The sequence below is a fragment of the Physeter macrocephalus genome, chromosome 8 (genome assembly GCF_002837175.3).
Source record: "Physeter macrocephalus isolate SW-GA chromosome 8, ASM283717v5, whole genome shotgun sequence".
NCBI lineage: Eukaryota > Metazoa > Chordata > Mammalia > Artiodactyla > Physeteridae > Physeter > Physeter macrocephalus.
Genome location: NC_041221.1, coordinates 50,245,509 through 50,268,029, shown reverse-complemented (window position 1 = coordinate 50,268,029; position 22,521 = coordinate 50,245,509). Strand labels below are relative to the sequence as shown.

General features: G+C 40.7%; 1 protein-coding gene and 1 pseudogene across 3 annotated transcripts in view; both read left to right on the top strand.

Annotated features, from left to right (window-relative positions):
• Positions 1-5,170: 5,170 nt before the first annotated feature.
• Positions 5,171-22,521, top strand: part of PRKAA1 (protein kinase AMP-activated catalytic subunit alpha 1) — a 51,105-nt gene continuing 33,754 nt past the window's right edge. The window contains exons 1-2 of one of the 3 annotated variants that reach the window (XM_024121044.3): positions 5,210-5,297; positions 6,505-6,628. Coding sequence is in view for 1 of the 3 variants with exons in the window: in XM_024121036.1 (XP_023976804.1) it covers positions 5,171-5,297 (127 nt within the window). In the remaining 2 variants the exon portion in view is untranslated. Of the gene's footprint in view, positions 5,298-6,504; positions 6,637-22,521 lie in introns of all 3 variants that reach the window. The other 2 variants (XM_055086531.1, XM_024121036.1) reach the window with 2 other exon arrangements.
• On the top strand, positions 19,463-19,853 carry LOC129392301 (non-histone chromosomal protein HMG-14-like; annotated as a pseudogene).

Sequence of the window (22,521 nt, the reverse complement as noted above, 5' to 3'; positions counted from 1 at the left end):
GGAAGCCTAGAGAGTGATAATATCCAGCAAAGTAAATAATTTAAAAAATATAATAATAATAATAAATAAATAAGGAACTGAGGGGAAGGAAAATACGTTAATCCAGGGATGAGGTTAGAATACTAACATGCATGCCTTTAGCAACGACGTTCTTGGTTAGAGGTAGGCTGTACATTTGGGTCCGCAGAAGTAAAGAAGCTTTGCATGTCTGTTTCTCATAGCAGCCCTCAGCACCCTCCTGCACTGAGGACACAGACAGCAGCAGAAGAGCAGAGGAAGCTGAGCTGGGCTGCTGCCCGGAAGCCACTCTATAAAGGATACTGCACATCTCTGGGGCGCCAAAACGTCACTCTAATCTTTGTTTACTTCAGTTCTTCTTGGAAGGATGCGGCTAAAAAGAACTACTTTGGTAAGTCACTTGGGGTGGGATAAGACCTCCTCACCCCACAAAATGCATGCTTAGATGGCCTGTGGACTGCTGCCCAAGAAGTTAGGGTCTGGGAACCGCAGGGTCTTTGTTTCCTGGGACACCGCTCCAGACATCCTTTTTCTCTGCCTTTCCACTTAAATAAACGTTGAATAAATTTTTCAAGAATACTGTTTTGAAGGGAGCCAAATTACTAGTTGGAACAGAGAGCCCAATTATTAGCTTATTAAAGACGTCCACATGTTATCAGCCCCTTGTATTACCAAATTGAGTAAAAACGAATCTAACAGTAACCAGAGCCAGCCAGTCCAACGACCTCTCTCTCTGGTAGTCTCAGACGATCCAAGGGCACAATTGAACGATCAGCCTACCCTTCAGGCAACCATCCAAGGACATTATTTCCCTTAACTGATAAGAATAGGGCAGCAGAGTTTGGAGTTACATTTTTTTGGTGAATGACTATTCTTCGTGCTGCTGATCACGGACAGATTCACGTGCCTGATACTTAGTGAATCAACTGAGAGGTGGGCAGGGTTGACATTTTCTTATTGAAAGCAAGGAACCCAACCAGGACTAACCAACCACATTTACCGAGAGATGGACCGAGGGAGTCCTTGTGAACAGTGCTAAGATTTTCCCTTGAAAACAGCTCTGGGCCTATTTTTACAAGGGCAATTGAAGCTTAAAATTCATCATCATGAGGGGGTTGCAAAAGTTTTAACCTAAAAATATTTCAAACCAGGAGTTGGGAATCATCAACCCTAGATAAATAGGGAAAAACTATCCACAAACTAATTTTAATCACTGTAACTTCCTAGAGAATATCTAACATAAATTGGCTTTTTTTCCTGTTTCTTTCATAGGCTCACATTGCTTCTGGATCTTCTTAATTATCCATATTCTCTAAGTGAGCGTTCCGTCCTTGGGTCCCTTAACGCTACAACCTGGGGAGATCTCACCCAAATTCACCACCCTACTCTGCCATTTGTTTGGTGAGGACACCCAATCTGTATCTCTACACTGACCTTTTTTTGGGCTAACAGACCTGTATTACCCGTACATTCCTGGATATCTTTCCTGAAGGTCTCTCAGATGCCTTAATGTTACAGATAGAATTCATTATTTCTGCTGAACCTCCATTCCCCATCCTCCTGACAATCTCTCCAGAAACCTGGGAGGTAGTTAGGATTCCTTCCTTTCCCGCTCTGTCCACACCAATCTCTGTACCTCACTAATTTCATATCTAAATAGGTGTTGAGTTTTTTCCTTTTTATACATGGTGCCTGCCTCATCATTTCTTCACTAGGCGATTGCAAGTCTCCTGTTACACACATTGGTCTTGCTCTTCTCCACACTAAAGTCAGTTAAAATTTTTTTTTTCTAACAGTTAATTTTTTCAACTCTGTAATATATGCATAAAGTTTAAAACCAAAACGTTACAAAAGAGTACATAGGGAAAAGTCTGCACTTTGCACCTGACTCTCAGTCACCCAGTTTGCCTTCCCAAAGGCACCCATAGCTATCAATTCCCTTGGTAAAGATTGTATTTCTAAAAGGCATCTACTTCACATCTTCCTATGGCTCACCACTGTCTATAAGAAAATGGTGAAATTGAGAAGCGCATATGAGGCCTCTCAGGGTTTTGTCTTGTTGCTCTCTCGTTTCTTCTCGTCAGTCCCTCTATCCATCCAGATTATGTCTGCTGTAAGCATTTTGCTCTTCCTAAACAGTCTAAGGCTTCCTTCCCTCTGTGATTTTGTATATGCTGTTTCTCTCACCTGGATGCCTTCCCCAAGTTCCTTCATCTCCATGCCACCCTTTTCTTTGAGTACAAAGTACTCTTAATACTCCTCTAAATATGTTCAATTTTAAAAGACTTTGTGGACCTCTGCAGATAAAGGTTATGCCCTTGTCTCATGAAGCCCTTTTAGGACCATATGTATATATATTTTTATTATAGCACCTATCACATTGCTTGGCCATGTCAAAGGCAGTACTATGTTCCTTTGTTTTTTGAGTCCTCAGAGTTTAGCAATCTGCCTAATACCTAGTTGTTGTTGAATAAATATTGAATATTAGCTACAATGTAACTACTACTAAGGATATATTAGGCTGCATTAATAGCAACACAGTACTTAAAATTTTTAGTTCTGCCCACCACATATACAGATAGATGTTGAGGAAGTATAGCATCTCCCTGACAATGTACAGCTTACTAACACTGTGATGGCCTTAACAGGAAAAGACTAAGAGCGTGCACAGCTCCCTTAGAATCTCTGAAGGGCTAAAGAGGAAGCAGCTGACAACAAACTAGTGAGTTTCCCCATGAGACCAGAGGCTCTGCACCACAGTGTCGGGTCATCTTGGTTTGTCTGCATCAGTGCTGAGAGGTATTGTAACTTATTTGCGCTAATAAAAGTTAAAGTACTTAAATTTGAAAACAATTTACTTTCCCCCCCTCCTAAACTAGACTGGATTCAAGGTTACTTCTACAAAGTCACTCCTGCCCACTTCTATTCCAATATACTTTGTTGAGATAGGGGTACACCTGATGGGTCTGGAAACTGGACATAAGTCACAGTTTACCTTATCTTTACTTCCCCCCCGGAAGAATGCTGAACATGTGAATATTATCTATTGTGGGGTTGGGGGGGATACAGAGAACTGCCCTCCTAGATTATGAGCTCCTCCCTGGTAGGGACCATGACTTTTCATTTTGTGTCTACCCATAGTGTCTGGGTGGAAGAAAATGTGACAAAAACGTTTAAAAAGGACTGAAGGAAAGAGAAAAAGCAAAGGAATAAAGGAGTTTTATCATTTACTTTCTTAGAAACTGTTAATTGAATTCCATTTTTAACTCAGCATAAGAAACAACAACAAAAAACCAACCCAGCAATAAAAGCTGCTTAGAGACTTCTCTGGTCTCTGGTGGCACAGTGGTTAAGAATCTGCCTGCCAATGTAGGGCACACGGCTTCGAACCCTGATCCAGGAAGATCCCACAGCTACTGAGCCTGCGCTCTAGAGCCCGCGAGCCACAACTACTGAGCCCTCCTGCCACGACTGCTGAAGCCCGTGCCCCCAGAGCCCGTGCTCCACAGCAGAAGCCACCGCAATGAGAAGCACGTGCGCCGCGGCGGGGAGTGGCCCCCACTCTCCGCAGGTGGAGAGAGCCTGCGCGCAGCAAGGAAGACCCAACACAGCCCCAAAATAAATTTTTTTAAAAAGCTGCAGAAACGCACATGACAAACAGTAAAGGTGAAGAAGCAACAGAGCAAAAATTACAACAGTAGCCACTGCCTGCCCCCCAAATATCTCAGTAATCAAAGACTTCTTAACTTTTTGGCTCTTCAAAATATGTGCAGTCCATAATACAGTAGGAACTGATTATCTATCCAAGGCTAGTTGTAAATGTCCTCTGATTATCTGATGTAATTCTAAGCTCAAAGGCTTTTGCCTCTCCTGCAGTACCTTGCTTGGAACAAAGCTGTGCTTAATGCATATTACTTTTATTTCATAAATATAAAGTATATAAAAACCAGAAGAGTTGAGTAACTTTCACTGGGAAGGAAAAAGGTAACATTTTTAAGTCTTTTTCTTTTTTATATTATTTTCATGAAGAGTCTAACTCTTTGCCCATTGACACCTGTCCAAATGCTATGACATTGCAAAACTGAGATCACATAAACTTTTTCTGGACACTTGATTTTGCCCACGTTAAAGGAATATAACTGAGTAACACACTCACTTAAAATTCTATTACAAATAAGCATACTTTCTCTACTCCCCCTGTGATATGCCATGATCCCATCTGTATAGACTTTTACTCACTGAAAGTACAATAAATATTTGTCGATTGATTTGGTTGATGCAACTGTAAGCCTTGTTTTCAGTTCAAAGTCTACATTTTACTGATAATCTAAAAATATTAATTCCTATACATCCAAATGTCTGGGTAGCATCCTGCTTCCCGAATACACACACATTCACCCTTAACCCCAACCTGCTCCTTCCAACAGAGCTTGTTGTGGGGAGAACATTTCAGGAGGGCATCCAGCAGGAGGAAAGACCAACATCTCTCGCTTCTTGAGCTGTCGAGGTGCCCAATAGCAACTTAGTGGCTCAAAGTAAAAAAGAGCAGCGCGGGTGGCAGGTGGGGTGGAGGAAAAGGAAACTTCATCAAATATGCAAGTGACAACTCCCAGGGGCTTATTATAGATTCCATCCGAACAGGAAAAATGAAAAGGTTTGAAAACAGTGGCAGGGTGGTGTCTCCAGCCATGTTTCAATTCACCCTGCACTGATAACAAGCCACATATCTGCCTTACCCAAGCAACTTCCCCAGTGCCCATCTCCCCACCTTGGAATTAGGAAGGGGAGCGGTCCCCGCGACTCCGGAGTAATAATTAGGGGAGACCACTGCCTGCAGCGACTCCGCCAGAGGAAAGGAGCCGAGGGGCTGCGGCGCTTCTCTGCAATCCAGGAAGCCCCCTCCCGCGCGCAGGTGGGCGGGCACCCGATGCCTCAAGGATGCAGGGCATGGAGCGAGGTACCGGGGCCCCTCCCAGAGACCCCCGCCAGCCCCGCCAGGGGGAGCGTCTGCGCCCGACGGCCGGCTGCGGGGACACGGCGGACTGCGCAGGGCGGTGGCTCGGCGGCGCGGCTCCCCTCCCGCGTCCCCACCCTCTCCCCGCCCGCCCCCGGCGCGGCCCTGCCCGCCCCCTCCGCCCCCTCCCGCGGCGCCATGCGCAGACTCAGTTCCTGGAGAAAGATGGCGACAGCCGAGAAGCAGAAACACGACGGGCGGGTGAAGATCGGCCACTACATCCTGGGAGACACGCTGGGGGTCGGGACGTTCGGCAAAGTGAAGGGTGAGGACCTCCGGGGCAAGGCTCGGCCCCAGCCCGGGATCCGGGTGACTTCCGCCTTTCGCATCTCTTCATCCTCCCCCGCCCCTTGCGTTCCTCGTCCCCCGGGCTCGGCAGTCCCTGTCCAGGTTCCGGCCGGAGTAGAGCCGGAGGCCACGGCGGGACTGCGGAGCTGCGCCCCCAGGGAGGGCGGGGGTGGGGTGGGGACTGGTCGCCATGGCGACGGTGCGGCGGCCAGAGGGGCTCGTCCGTGCGAGGGGCGGGGATGCAGACGTGCGAACTTTCCCAGGCCGGACGGTCGGGGGCTGCACTACCCGCTCCCTTAGCTGGGTGGGGGCGCCGGGGTCTTGGCCGGGAACCCTGGAGAGGCGGCCCGCCGTTCGTCCCGGCTGTGATCCCTCGGCTCAGGGCCAGCCCATCGGTTCCCTGGCCGTCCTCGGCATTGTCCATATTTCCGTCCTCTTCAGAAGGCTGTTGACTTACCTGCCCTGGCTGATTCTCAAGTGTGAAATGTGTTCCCCCGAAGTAAGGTTTCTTTGGGGAGTAGTTTACAGAGTTAAAAAAAAAAAAAAAAAGGCCATCTCGTCAGAAAGGATCACTAAATTTTTTCGGAGCAGTTAATGAATATAAATTGGTCCTACATGTATTTGCGATCCTTGGTTTATGGTCTGAATGCAGACGTCGTGCCTTCAGTGTTTCTGAATTACCAAACCTGGTAGGCAGTTCAGATTTTGCTTCCAGATAGTGTTTATTAATTCACTGATGCAGTTAGCTTCCGTTTATTTTCACAGGATATTTATATTTTAATAAATAGTCTTATGTACATTACTTGAAAACAAAATTATTTTTAAAGAAAAGTGGAATCGCTTACCCTTGTGTTTCACAATACAGTATTCCGGAAATAACAAACTTGCTCTCCAGTCCACCAATGCTGGCACAAAAAGTTTAATTGCAAATTTTGTGAGGCATAAATATATTTTCCTTCAAAATGTTTGACTTTGTTATTAGGGGTGTAGAGGAAGGAAGTATGGAACTGATAAAAATAATTCATGCATTGGCTTTGGATAAATAGCCTGTGACTTGAATATACTAAGTTCTTGGTAAATATTTGACTTGAAAGAGAAAAAAGTTTGTGAAAGTCTGTACAGTGAATTAACTAACTGAGCCTTGCTCTATCGGAGCTAAATAAACATTTTCTGATTTTATCTAGGGATGGAAGAGGAGAGCCCTTCCTTCTCTTGCTCTTTCTGAGTCATAGAACTGGAAAATTGCTGTGTAGCCTACAGGGAAGCAACTGCCTAAACCTTCTTAAGAAAATCAGCAAGGCCAACAATGTAAGAAAGTAAGAAGCAAATGCCAGAATAGGGTAATAACAGCCATTAGGGTGGGTCTGTATTAGGCCAGTAAGATGTTTCTGTGCTTTTGAAGTTATTTATTTTTGGCGATGTTGTCTCTTTAACTTGTTAGTGATTACAAACTTTCAGTTTATAAGTATTTGTAAGAAATACTCATTAATGCCACCCAAATAGTAATGACAGTTTTGATGCCTTCACCCCTCCCAGAGTTTTGTTTGGATTAGGATACTCATTGTTTTCCTAATATAGACCTGAGCAGAGTCAGGTCTCACTTTCTTATTGGCTAGGTGGCTTTTGGCATGGCAGATAGGAAAGCAAGAGGATATTTCTCATTTCCTGGGTTTGATCTGTGATGTGGCTGTGCCTTGAATCCCTCCAGTGACTGCTATTCCTTAACCTTCACTCCTCCACATGTGCTTCTCTTGAAATACCACACACTGTCAAAGTCAACAATCTCTCCAAATATAGAAAGGCCAGTATTAGTCAAAGGATCATAGGTTTTATAGATATGGTTCATTTGTTCATAAATACATTAATTGATGGTGGTCAAAATCTTCAACCAGTGCATTTTTTAAAGTTGTTAAACAGTTGGGATGCTTTCTGCCCCAAATAAGAAAATCCGACTCAGCCTAGCCAAGAACATCTCCTTTTGTGGTTCTCTGTCCAGAGCAAGGAAGCCCCAGCATAGCCCTCATGAGTCTCATTGGCTCAGTCAGTCCCTTTGGCCAGGGATACCATGTGCTAACTGGCTTAGGCTTGTGTTCCTATAAGTAGGCACTAGCAGGGGAGATGGTATTACCCTTAGAGGAATATGGCCCACTCTGGGACGTGTGGAGGGGGGCATCTTCTTCTGAAGTACTTGAATAGTATGGGGGGACAGAGTAGATACCTACACAGAAATGGGTTTTTTTTAGAAGAGAGAAAGGGGGACATAGCTGCCCAGTGAGCAAGCGAAAATAGCCACTGTAGTGGTGACGATGGTAACTTACAGTAGCCAAGAATTTGACAAGAATTCTTATAAATTATATGATTAGCCACATATTTCAATGGAGACAATTTGGATTAGATAGAGGTTTTAAAATTAATATACACATTGCTAAATTTAACATAGAAAAGGAGTCTAATAGAGGATGTGATACAGATATGCAGAAAAATTCCCGATACGGTATTCCATCTTATAGGAAACTTATTCGGGGGGCCAGAGAGGACTTTAAATTCATATGAATTATTTTGTTTCTTGTTCCAGGTTTAAAAAAAATCTTTTGGTAATTTAATGGTAACATTTTGAGGGGAAACTTTAAATAGACAACTAGGGTTAGTTTGGGATTATGCTTGAATTATCTTATTATTTCCAAGATACTTTTTCCTCCCCCCCCCCGCCGGTTGTCAAGGTGTTAGTCTCCACTCCCCTGTGGGGTCTACTCCCCTTTCCTCCCAGGTAGAACAATTATAAAAGCATGGATGAACAGAGTCATGTTACTATTGCAGTAAATTTAAATGACAGTTTTTGTTAGTTTTCCGAAAGAATATACCTCTTTAGTAGGGTGGGTAGTCTTTGGCAAATGAGTTGTTTATACATACAATCTATTTATTAACTTGGTGAGTATTTCTATATAAAACTGCAATTTCAGATAAATAGGTGACTCTTTGAATGAATCAAAGAAGTTACTTAAAAGCTTCTTTAAGTAAAAAATCGATATGTGAATTAGAGCTATATATATCAGCATGGGTGAATTTCAAGTATATAAGGTTAGGCCACAAAAACAAGAAGTTGAAGAATATATATAGTCATGTTATTCATATAAAATTTAAAAACATGCAAAAACACTCATGCATTACTGGTAGGAGTACAAATTGGTACCACCTCTATAGAGTATGACAGTATTTATTAAAGTTAACCCAGCAATTCAACTTCTAGGAATTTATCCTATAGGTGTATGAAATAATGAGTTATTCATTGTCATATTGTTTATAAATACAAAGATTGGAAGTAACCTTTCTAGTAGGACAATAGTTAAATTATGGTTTATCCATACAGTGGTATACCTTGCAAACATTAGGAGAAAAGGAAAAAAAGCAAGGGACTTCATATAATACAGGGAACAGTTTCCAATGTGCATTTTTAAGAGGAAAAAATAAGGGGATAGTAGAACAAAGTATATAGTATTCCTACCATTTGTGTATAAAGAGCAGGGACAAATTAAAGTAAGTGTAACTACTTGCATATGTATAGAGTGTCTCTTTAAAGATACACACGGAACTGTTACATTAGTTGTTCAGGGGAGGGGAACTAGGTAGCAGAGGGACATGTCACTGGAGACTTGTGTAGAATTGTGTAGTGCAGGTATTATGTATTCAAAAGAATATATAAAATTAAATTTGTAAAATAACCGTATGAAAAACATTGTTACTGGATCGTTTATGGATTCATACCTGTGGGAAAGACAAACACCACATTCAAGATAGTGGTAACCTCTAGGGAGAGAGAAAGGAGAAAGGAATCTGGGAGGAGTCAGACTGGGCTTCAGTTGCATTGTAATGTTTTACTGCTTAAGCTGCTGTTGGGTGGAACATGGGTATTTGGTTTGCCTTTTGGGATGCCTGAAACGTTTGGTTAAGGAAAGGTACCTTTCTCACATTTCCACCTATAGCTTTTAAAATTCATCCCTCTCTAGGATTAAGTTATTTCACTGATACTTTTAGCAGTGAGATTTTTTTTTTCAATTTTAGAGTGAGAATGAAATGGTTGGGTGATTAGAATATCTTTAGTAAATATTTCCATCTTTGTGGCATCTCTTTATCAGTATTTAAAATTCTCTCTTTCAAAGTATGATCTTGTTTTACTTCAGGATTACATAGCTGATTAGAAGAGTATCTGTTACACTGTTCTACAGTTAGACAAAGTTCCCCTTAGAAAGCAGTAACAGGTTGTTAGCTAATATTTAGTTGACTCATCTGTTGCTGTTGTTGTGCGGGAGACATTGTGAATTCTGGTAACCTTTGCTGTGAATGACTCAAGTCTTCCATGGCAGAAATACCTGTCTTCCATTTCACTCAAAAGCAACATCTTAACATTACTGTAAAACAGTGACAGTCTGAAGGGTAACGTTTCCAGCTTTGGAAAAGGGGAGAAATATCTTAGTAATACATATTCCTGACAAAGTCCATTTACTGCACTGATTGACTTATGGAGCAGCAGTTAATTTGGCTGCAACTGAGTTAAGTCACTGGAGAATCTTTAGCCTAGTTTTGAGAAAACAGTTTAGGTTTTGATATTGTGCCAAGGCTTTTTTTCCCTTCCCACTGCACTTTGATGGTGGGGTAGAGCGGAGAGGTCCAAGACTTGGAATATTTCTAATTAGAAGACCGGTTCCAACTTGATCAGTTAATAGCTTTACTTCAACAAATTAATCTCCCAGAACCTCATATTACCTGTATCATAGGTTTATTGTGAGGATCAAATGTGATAATGTGTTTCCTAAGCTATAATAAGGTAACTATATTTTCAAAAGTATTATGCTACTGAAATTCTAATGCTGAAGTATGTTGGCAGTTGAGTTCAAGGCAGATATCTGTGTTCCTACAAGTAAGGAAAACATGACATATTATATTAGGGCCTTAAATTAGTAAGATTTTGCTGGGAAGAAAAAGCGAGAAAAATAATAGGAGATACTGCCTACTCTGAAAGAGGAAATATTTAGAGTCATCAATGTTGGGACATATTTTAAAACTTTTGAGGGAAAAACCTGTATCCAATTAAGACTGGGAAATACCAGGTTAAACGTTTGATAGGTTTCTTTGCGGCAGGGCTCTTTAGAGCCATTACTGTGTTAATATGTATAATGAGTTTCCGAAAGGGAGAGCAGACATCCTTTCCCAGACTCCTTGATTATGAAATCTTTTTCTGTGGAGAGTCTCCAGTCCTGGTGTTTTGTAGAGCATACTTTAGAAAGTCTATTCTAATAATTTTAGTTTTATGATTTTTTTCTAGCGCATAGAAACTTAGAATCCTGAAATTAGAACATTGGAGAGGAGGCTGTGAGTTGACTCCTGGTAGGCTGTGAAGGATGAGACACAACTTCAAGAAGCAGAAAACCCTAGGAGCTGGAACATAATAGTCTGGGAGCAAGAAGTAACTCCCATGGATGTCACTGTGTGAGGGCATAGGGAGTAACTGATGCTCATACAAGGTGAACATTTGCTTGGTTCCCCGTCATCACTGTGTTCCATTTAAGAATTCTTGGATGGGACTTCCCTGGTGGCACAGTGGTTAAGAATCCACCTGCCGAGCAACTAAGCCCATGCTCCACAACTACTGATCCTGTGCTCTAGAACCCGCGAGCCACAACTACTGAGCCTGTATGCTGCAACTACTGAAGCCCACGTGCCTAGAGCCCGTGCTCCACAACACGTGCACCGCAATGAGAAGCTCACTCACTGCAATGAAGAGTAGCCCCTGCTCGCCACAACTAGAGAAAGCCCACGTGCAGCAACGAAGACCCAACGCAGCCAAAAATAAATAAATAAAATAAATAAATTTGTTAAAAAAAAAAAAAGAATCCGCCTGCCAATGCAGGGGACATGGGTTCAATCCCTGGTCCGGAAAGATCCCACATGCCACGGAGCAACTAAGCCCGTGTGCCACAACTACTGAGCCTGCACTCTAGAGCCTGTGAGCCACAACTACTGAAGCCCACGTGCCTAGAGCCCGTACTCTGCAACAAGAGAAGCCACCACAATGAGAAGCCCACGCACTGCAACGAAGAGTAGCCCCCGCTCGCCGCAACTAGAGAAAGTCTGCGTGCAGCAATGAAGACCCAATGCAGCCAAAAATAAATAAATAAATAAATTTATTAAAAAAAAAATTCTTGGACATGTGTAGTTCAGTTTAGAAAACCTGTTTTCAAAAAAGATTACTTTTGTTAACTTGTTGATTTTAATGGTGAATATCATAAACCTATCATTTTCCTAGGGCTGCAGTAACAAAGTACCACAAACTGGGTGGCTTAAAACAACAGAAATTGTTTTGGAGTTCTGGAGGCCATAAGTCCGAAATCAAGGGTTTAGTAGGGTTACACTCCCTCTGAAGGCTTTAGGGGAGAATCTGTTTCTTGCCTCTTCCAGCTTCCGGTGGCTCCTGGTGTTCCTTGGCTTGTGGTAGCAAAACTCCATTCTCTGCTTGTCTTCACATGGCCCCATTTGTGTGTGCGTGCCTGTGTTCTCTCCTTTTCTTATAAGGACACCAGTCATTAGACATAGAGCCCACCCTACATCTAGAATGATTTCATCCTGAGATCCTTAACTAAGTACACCCCCAAAGACCCTATTTCCAAATAAGATCCCATTCTGTGGTTATAGTAGACGTGAGTTTGTGGGGAGGGGGACACTTTTCAACCCACTGCACTTGCCATTACAGTTTATGTGCTTTTATTTATTTATTTATTTGGCCGTGGTGCACAGCTTGCGGGATCTTAGTTCCCTGACCAGGGCTTGAACCCAGGGCCTGAACCCAGGACCTGGCAGTGAAAGCCCTGAGTCCTAACCACTGGACCTCCAGGGAAATCCCTATGTGCTTTTAGTTTTATGTTCTTAATTTCTCCCTTATGATGCAGTCGTCCCTCAGTATCTGTGAGGGATTGGTTCCAGGAGTCCCTGAGGATACCAAAATCTGTGGATGCTCAAGTCCCTTATATTAAGCGACATAGTACAGTCGGCTCTCCGTACCCTCAGGTTCTGCATACGGGGATAGGGAGGCTGAATGTTTATTTACTGAAAAATATCCTAGTATAAATGGACTCTTGCAGTTCAAACCCGTGTTGTTCAAGGATCAATTGTACTTTTTGAGTAACTTTTAAACTGGTTTAATAGAATGAATAAAATGTCTTCTTTGGTATCTTGTTTTAAAACATTGAAATCAATAGGAAGCAGGTTTTTATTAGACTGGATTTATTTTTCATATACAAGAAAAAGGTCATAGTAGCAGTGTCTGGCACATAGTAGGTGCAGGTGCTCAATAACTATTTCTTAAATATATGAATGAATTTTTAGAATAAGTCTTATTAGTATGGGGAATTCAGTCTATTCTTTTCAAAACTACAAGACTATAAATTAAGGGTTCTGCTTATATGTTCAACTTCTACTATTTATGTTTTATTAAAAGGATATTTAGTATTATTATACTATGTAATATTCTTTTGAGGATTATCTTTTAAAAAATATCACATTTCACTTACCCTTTTTGGAAAAAGCACAAGTTTTTGAGACAGATCTGGCTTTGTATTTTTGCTTTGTCAATCACTAGCTGTGTAACTTTGGGTGAGTTATTTCATCTTCCTGTGCCTCAGTTACTTGTAAAGTGTTGCTAGTAATACTAGTCTTCCAGGGTTGGTGAGAGTTAGAGTCAGTATGTTTCGGTACAAAGTGGGTATGTCATGAATATTAACTAGTGAGTTGTATACCTTAATTATGTATTATAAATCAACTAGATTTATATTTTTAAAAGTAGTAGTCTGGGCTACCCTGGTGGTGCAGTGGTTGAGAATCCGCCTGCTGATGCAGGGGACACAGGTTCGTGCCCCGGTCCGGGAAGATCCCACATGCCGCAGAGCGGTTCGGCCCGTGAGCCATGGCCGCTGAGCCTGTGCGTCCGGAGCCTGTGCTCCGCAACGGCAGAGGCCACAGCAGTGAGAGGCCCGCGTACCACGAAAAAAAAAAAAAAAAAGTAGTAGTCATTTAAAAAAATCTGATTTCAACTTAAGTCAAATGAACCTGTTTTCACCTCTGTGCTCTTCTATGACAGAATAAGTGTTTCTATAGCTTTTGGGTAGTAGGTGAAATACCTGTCAAGGACTTGGCACTATGTATATATATGTCTAGCAATATTATGTTGAAAATTAACCAAAGTTAGGAAATGGGTTGAACTTTGGAAGCTAGAAATCTCTGGTATTGATGGGATGGAGGAGGATGGAGCAGGTTAGTGAGATTGAAGCTTATGGCGATGGAAACTAGGTGCATAGAAATTACAGCTATTATTTATTTAGTACTTATTAGGTATCTGGATCTAAGTGAATAAAAGTGACAAATCAAAGAGCTGAGATAAGATTGGCTATATAGGATTAAATCAGAAAATTTAGGACTGATTAGCTAGGAATGGGGGACAGGTTTGGGAGCAATAGAAAATAAATAACCCTAAATAGCAATAGCCATCCTTTCTTTATTGAGCACTTAACTGTGTCGGTCACTATGGAAAGTGCTTTACAAAGCCTACTTCATGTCACCCTTATGGAGTACATGGTATTCTGATTTTGAATAGCAGGTTGAAGTAATTTAACTAGTTCAAGTCAAACATTTAGTAAATACCTTCATGCAGGACCGAAGCCCAGGTCTTTGTGACTGCAAAGCCCATGCTCTGTACACAGATGGCCTTCTCATGTGGAAGTGGAATTGGGTGCTTAGCCCTACTCCTGAAAAAGATGAATCTGTTAATACCTATCATTGTTTTTTCCTTCTCTTTGAAATTTTTCTTAATTGAAAAGAATATTAAAAAGTAAGTAAAATTTGAAAAAAAGATCAGTGTAGAATTACTATTTTAATTATGGTACATTATCATTTTTATGTAAATATTTTTGTATAGCTGGAAAATGTAGAATACATATACAGTTTTTGTTTGTTCTTTTCATGTTTATGAGAGCATTTCATGTCATTTTTCTATGAGAGTCTGTTATGTTGGAATGACAATATGTTAAACTGTTCTCTGAAATTGGTCATTTAGGTTAATTGCAGTATTTGTTCTTACATAAGACACTGTAATAAACATATTTATGCACATTTTTTCATTTACTTAATTCTAAGTTAAATTACAAGTAGAGGAACAACAAATTTAAAAAAAAATGAAATAGCACCCTTAATGCTATTCTAGGACATTAATTGCCCTTTTATTGCCCTAAAATGTACTGTTGGTTTACACAGCCATGAAAAAGGAATTATTATACTAATATTCCATTAAAAGAACCAAACTGTTGGGACTTCCCTGGTAGTGCAGCAGTTAAGACTCGACACTCCCAATGCAGGGGGCCTGGGTTCTATCCCTGTTCAGGGAACTAGATCTCATATGCATGCAGCAACTGGGAGTTCGCATGCCACAACTAAGGAGCCTGCCTGCCACAACTAAGACCCAGTGCAACCAAATAAATAGATAAATATTAAAACAAAAACAACAAAACCCAAACTGATCATGTACTCTGCCTATTGACTTAGTTTGGAATGTCTGTGTATGTGTGAGAATTTCAATGATCTCTTTATAGTTGTTGTCATGACACCTTCCCCCTCCCTGACATTGTCTTAATTTTTGTTTGAATATTTATGCAGTCACACTTTTGTGATTTCTTCCACTGTTTCAAAAGTGAAGAAGTTATGCCTCTATACTTCTAATTAATTTATAATTTGATGAAATGCTCAAGTTTTAGAAAAAAGTTGAGCTATACCTTGATTGTCTGGTGATTGATTTCATTCTGTTTATTCTGCCTTCTTTATTTTTTTGGGGGGGCGTCTGTTATTTATAGGTGGAATGATATTCTACTCCTTATTACTCATGAGTTGAGTTTTACTTGATTCCCTATGCCTTGTCTATCACCTTCCCTCCTACTCTTGCTAATTTCTTCCTAACTTTTTGGTGTGTGCTCCATAAAATTTTCTGTCACATATCTGCTGCAACTTACTGCTTTCTAAATGATTTTAGTTGTTCTGTTGTAAAGTTTGTCTTGCACTCTCTTATTTCATAACTTCTTTATTTTCTTATCACCATGAAATAGTTAATAATTTTCCTAAAACATTCACATATTTCTCAAGCGAGCATTATTAATGTCCATTCTTTTTGCTTGCTTGTTTAATTCTTTTGTACTCGTTTTGGTGTTTCTTACCTTACAGTTACTTTGGTCCTCTTCAGAGGCCAGGAAGGTCCCAGGGACCCAGGCTGCTTTCCATTGGTACTTTCCCTGGCAGCGTTAACTGGCGTATAGTAGACGCTCCATACATAAGGCCAAATGAATGAATTTGAGAGAATGCTTTGAATCTCCTATTCCAGGTCCTTATTTAATGACAGAATGTACATCAGGAGTTTCAGATAAGCCCTAATTGTTTCTTCAAGTTAATTGGGGTTGAAAATAAATTAAGCAGAGTATGGTATAAGAGGAGACTGGTCAATGCTTTGGAGTTTCATCAACCAGTTGATGAATTGGGTGATGAATTGGAGTTTAAACCCAAATGGATTCTGCCAATATTAACTGGTATTGTTGCTATTTCCCAGTTCTGTTTCAGTTGTGCAGTTAATGGGAAAAGGTTCCTACTAAGCCATGCTTGAAGTTTTGGGGGGTGGTTGGGACAGATGAGATTAGTACTTACTCAGTATCAATAAATTAGGTCTCAGAAAGAAGATACTTCCTGAATTAGGGTTTAACAGTCAAGTTGACTCCTCTTAATCACATCTGATTGGTACTGGAGACTGGAGAAAACCTTATCAGAAATTAGAATGTGCTTGATTTCTACAGTTCATTTCAGCTGTGACTATAGGTTTTTCTTCCTCACTGGTTTCATATATATTTTAATGATGTTTTGATGGAAATATATCCAGTGCATTCTGTTACTGTGCCATCTTTCAGGAAGCTTCTATAATTTCTTAGCTATGAATGGTTTTTTTTTTTTTTTAAATTGAGGTATAGTTGATTTACAGTATTATATTCATTTCAGGTATACAACATAGTGATTCAAAATTTTTATAGATTTATACTCCATTTAAAGTTATTATAAAATGTTAGCTATATTCCCTGTGCTGTACAATATATCCTTGTAGATTATTTATTTCATATTGATACACAGTTTGTACCTCTTCATCCCCTACCTCTGTCTTGCCCCTCCCCACTTCCCTCTCCCTACTGGTAACCACTAGTTTGTTCTGTATATCTGTGAGTCTGTTTCTGTTTTGTTACATTCGCTAGTTTGTTTTATTTTTTAGATTCCATGTATAAGTGATGATATATAGTATTTGTCTTTCTGTCTGACTTATTTCATAGCATAATACCCTCCAGGTGCATCCATGTTGTTGTAAATGGCAAAATATCATTCCTTTTTATGGCTGAGTAATAGTCCATTGTGTGTATATGGGTATATATATATATATATATACCACATCTTATTTATTCATTCATCTGTTGATGGACACTTAGGTTGCTTCCATGTCTTGGCTATTGTAAATAGTGCTGCTATGAACATTGGGGTGCATGTATCTTTTTGAATTAGAGTTTTTGTTTTCTTCAGATATATACCCCAGGAGTGGTATTGCTGGATCATATGGTAGTTCTACTTTTAGTTTTCGGAGGAACCTCCATACTATTTTCCATAGTGGCTGTGCCAATTTGCATTCCCACCAGCAGTGTACAAGGGTTCCCTTTTCTCCACATCCTTGCCAACATTTGTTATTTGTAGACTTTTTGATGATAGCCATTCTGACAGGTGTGATGTGATATCTCACTGTGGTTTTGATTTGTATTTCTCTGATGATTAGCAATGTTGAGCATCTTTTCATGTGCCTTTAGCAATGTTGAGCATCTTTTCATGTGCCTATTGGCCAGCCATGGATGGTTTTGAGATTAGGTGAACTATATAAATGGTACTTACAAGAAAAGTTAGAGATTCCCTTTACATTGTAGTAGTTTAAAAATGGCACTTTTTGGAGATTAATCCTTTGTCAGTTGCTTCGTTTGCAAATATTTTCTCCCATTCTGAGGGTTGTCCTTTTGTCTTGTTTATGGTTTCTTTTGCTGTGCAAAAGCTTTTAAGTTTCATTAGGTCCCATTGGTTTATTTTTGTTTTTATTTCCATTTCTCTAGGAGGTGGGTCAAAAAGGATCTTGCTGAGATTTATGTCACAGAGTGTTCTGCTTATGTTTTCCTCTAAGAGTTTTATAGTGTCTGGCCTTATATTTAGGATTTTTTTTTACATTTAGGTCTTTAATCCATTTTGAGTTGATTTTGTGTATGTTGTTAGGGAGTGTTCTAATTTCATTCTTTTACATGTAACTGTCCAGTTTCTTTTCTCCACTGTATATCCTTCCCTCCTTTATCAAAGATAAGGTGACCATATGTGTGTGGGTTTATCTCTGGGCTTTCTATCCTGTTCCATTGATCTATATTTCTGTTTTTGTGCCAGTACCATACTGTCTTGATTACTGTAGCTTTGTAGTATAGTCTGAAGTCAGGGAGCCTGATTCCTCCAGCTCCGTTTTTCTTTCTCAAGATTGCTTTGGCTATTCGGGGTCTTTTGTGTTTCACAGATTGCCAACAAACACACGAAAGGATGCTCAACGTCACTAATCATTAGAGAAATGCAAATCAAAACTGCAGTGAGGTATCACCTCACACTGGTCAGAATGGCCATCATTAGAAAATCTACAAACAATAAATGCTGGAGAGGGTGTGGAGAAAAGGGAACCCTCTTGCACTGTTGGTGGGAACGTAAATTGATGCAGCCACTACGGAGAACAGTATGGAGGTTCCTTTAAAAACTAAAAATAGGGCTTCCCCGGTGGCGCAGTGGTTGAGAATCTGCCTGCCAATGCAGGGGACACAGGTTCGAGCCCTGGTCTGGGAAGATCCCACATGCCACGGAGCAACTGGGCCCGTGAGCCACAACTACTGAACCTGCGTGTCTGGAGCCTGTGCTCCCCAACAAGAGAGGCCGCGACAGTGAGAGGCCCGCGCACCGCAATGAAGAGTGGCCCCCGCTCGCCGCAACAAGAGAAAGCCCTTGCACAGAAACGAAGACCCAACGCAGCCAAAAATATAAATAAATAAATAAATAAATTTTAAAAAAAACAGTTTAAAAAAAAATAATAAAAAATTAAAAAATAAAAATAGAACTACCATACCACCCTGCAATCCCACTACTGGTCATATACCCTGTGAAAACCATAATTCAAAAAGAGTCATGTACCACAATGTTCATTGCAGCACTATTTACAGTAGCCAGGATATGGAAGCAACCTAAGTGTCCATCGAAGATGAATGGATAAAGAATATGTGGCACATATATACAATGGAACATTACTCAGCCATAAAAAGAAACGAAATTGAGTTATTTGTACTGAGGTGGGTGGACCTAGAGTCTGTCATACAGAGTGAATTAAGTCAGAAAGAGAAAAACAAATACTGTATGCTAACACATATATATGGAATAAAAAAAATGGTTCTGAAGAACCTAGGGGCAGGACAGGAATAAAGACGCAGTCATAGAGAATGGACTTGAGGACACGGGAAGGGGGGAGGGTAAGCTGGGACGAAGTGAGAGAGTGGTGTGGACGTATATACACTACCAAATGTAAAATAGATAGCTAGTGGGAAGCAGCTGCATAGCACAGGGAGATCAGCTTGGTGCTTTGTGAGCACCTAGAGGGGTGGGATAGGGAGGGTGGGAGGGAGACGCAAGAGGGAGGTGATATGGGGATATATGTATATACATATAGCTGATTCACTGTTATACAGCAGAAACTAACACCATTGTAAAGCATTCTACTCCAATAAAGATGTTTAAAAAAATGGCACTTTTACATTATGATTCCCTGATAATCCTTTGGGTTACACTATGTTGTGGTTGAACATTTGCTCATTTGCTGGGAAGATTTGTATTGTGGGAGTACTGTGAAGGTTAAGAAAGGATCTGGGCGGGGCCCAGCAGCTCGGGCGGCGGGAGGAGCGTTAGCGGCCAGGCAGCCCAGCTTCGCGAAGGCTCTTGGCGGCGCACGCCCGCCGCCCCTCTGCCACAATGCCCAAGAGGAAGGTCAGCTCCGCCGAGGAGGGAGCGGCGAAGGAGGGCCCGAGAGGAGATCGGTTAGGTTGTCAGCTAAACCGGCTCCCGCAAAAGTGGAAACGAAGCCAAAAAAGGCAGCAGGAAAGGATAAAAATCTTCAGCCAAAAAAGTGCAGACAAAAGGGAAAAGGGGAGCAAAGGGAAAACAGGCTGAAGTGGCTAGCCAAGAGACTAAAGAAGACTTACCTGCAGAAAACAGAGAAACCAAAAATGAGAAGAGCCCAGACTCTGATGAAGCAGGAGAGAAAGAAGCAACTCTGATTAATATCACACATCCGGTCCTATCAGTGGTCCCTGTCTCCCTGCTTGTACAATCCAGAGGAATATTCTTATCAACTATTTTATAAATACAAGTGTTTTAGTAGCTCTAGAAACATTTTTAAAAAGGAGGGAATCCCACCTTATCCCATTTTTTAAGTGTAAATGCTTTTTTTTTTAAGAGGTGAAATCAGTTGCTGGTTGTTATTTTTTGGTACAACCAGAAAATAGTGGGATATTGAATGGAAGGCTTTGATTATCTTGGGTGTCAGCTTAACATTCCATAGATGAGGGGTAGCTTTTATATCCTATAATGCAAAGCACACTAAATGGCAGTTTGGAGTCAGTTGTGCATTTCATGCCTTGAACACCTTAAATTACTTCTCTTCCCATGTTGTTTTTGGTAGAATTGTTTCCTAAAGCAAACCACTCACTACTTGATCTTGGCTTTCCTGGTCAGAATTTTGTGTACTCTGTAACATCTTTCGTTGTGGTAGTCCAGTTCTTCTCGTAACTTTGTTAATGTGCTGTGAACGATTGACAATTTGAGTATGTAGTATATATGATAGTAAATTGTGAATGAGTGGGACTTACGATGTAACAGCATATCAGTATTTGAAGATATTGGTACTTGATACCCTGTCAAGGAAAATTTGCCTCCAAATTTTAAGCTGGAAAGTCACTGGAATAACTGTTCAGAAAAGAATCACAACTACATGATTTTTTAGATTTTTGGTACGTATGTTAAGAATTGTATACAATTTAGGAACTTCCCTGGTGGCACAGTGGTTAAGAATCTGCCTGCCAATATAGGGGACACGGGTTCAAGCCCTGGTCTGGGAAGATCCCATGTGCCTCGGAGCGACTAATCCCGTGCACCACAACTACTGAGCCTGCGCTCTAGAGCCCTTGCGCCACAACTGCTGAGCCCGTGTGCCACAACTACTGAAGCCTGCGCGCCTGAACCCCATGCTCCGCAACAAGAGAAGCCACCGCAGTGAGAAGCCTGCGCACAGCAAAGAAGAGTAGCCCCCGCTCGCCGCAACTAGAGAAAGCCCGCGCCCAGCAGCAAAGATCCAACACAGCCAAGGAAAAAAAAACAATTGTATACAATTTAAATGTCTGTGCTGATCCTCAGAACAACCAGTAACATCTCAATTATGAAAAAAAAAAAAAAGGATCTGGACAAAATAGAAGGTGAACTTAGGTGGTAAGTTACATTCTTGAAAGGGACTGAGTTAGGACTCTGATTTAAACACTTTTCTTTGAGTCTTATTTAACAAAGACTTTTTCTTCCATTGTGAAATATCTGTATAACCTAACCTTAAATTTAATATTATTAACTAAAATATTTAAGCAAAGTAGCAGATGCTTAAAAAATTCAAAATAATGAGGAACCACCCCATCCCCTATCCACCCCTCTCAGCTGCAGGGGGTTTCATGGGGCAGAAGATCCCTTCACTCATTGTCTTGGTTAGCTTGGTGGGGAAAAAAATGTTAAATTGTTGAAAACCATTGGACCCAATGATCTGTAAGGTTCTCTTTAGTTCTAAAATTCTAAACTTCTTATTGTTAAATCGTCAAGAGCACATATTAAGTGAGGAGCAAACAATGCGTCTTTTTTTTTTCTTTTAGAAAAAATAATTATCTCATTGCTCCCGTGATTAAAACCCTGCAGTGGTTCCTAATCCTTGGGGGTTTTTAAAGGATGGTCAGGCTCGGCTCCATCCCAAGTCCCAGGAAAGTCTATTGAGATTGGAATAATGAGAAAAATTCTTTGTTTAAAATAATGTTTTAAATACAAGGAGTTTAAAATATCAATGCTGAGTTTTCAATTTGGAAATAGTAAAAAAATATTGTATTAATCTGCCAGCGCTGCCATAACAAAAATATTGCAGACCGAATGGCTTTGACAACAGAAATTTATTTTCTCACAGTCTAGAGGCTAAAAGTCTGAGATCAAGGTTTGGTTTCTTCTGAGGCCTCTCTCCTTAGCATGCAGATGGCTGCCTTCTCTCACTGTCCTCACATGGTTTCCTGTGTGTACCTCTGCTGTTTCTCTGTGTATCCATATTTCCTCCTAAAGGCACACTTGTCAGGTTGGATCAGGACCTACCCCACCTGTTTCATTTTAACTTAGTCATCTCTTTAAAGGCCTTATTTCCAAATACTATCACATTCTGAGGTACTAGGGATTAGGACTTCAACATATGAATTTGGGGGGAGACACAATTCAGCCCATAAGGGATTTCTTGTTATCATTACCCTTGATTTTCAGCTGGTAATTATGAAGATTGCCAGGGAAAGCTCTTTGATATTGGTCTTACAAACTATGTTCTAATTTAGAAGAGAACATTTTCTTCCTGAAAAACGAAAACTCTAAATCACTTATTTAAAAACTGAAAAAAAAATTTTTTTTGAAAATAATACATGTATATTTTAAAATGTCAAATAGTGCTAAGAGGTCTATTTATAAAACAGAATTTCCTACCCCCACTTTCAATTCTTAGCTGTTTCTTCTTGTAGTTATCTTTAAAAATTTTTTTTAAATTTTTTATTTAATTTTATTTTTTAAAAATTAATTTATTTTATTTTTGGCTGCACTGGGTCTTCATTGCTGCGCATGGGCTTTCTCTAGTTGCAGCGAGCAGGGGCTACTCTTCATTGCAGTGCGGCGGCTTCTCTTGTTGCAGAGCACGGGCTCTAGGTGCGCAGGCTTCAGTAGTTGTAGCATGTGGGCTCAGTAGTTGTGGCTCG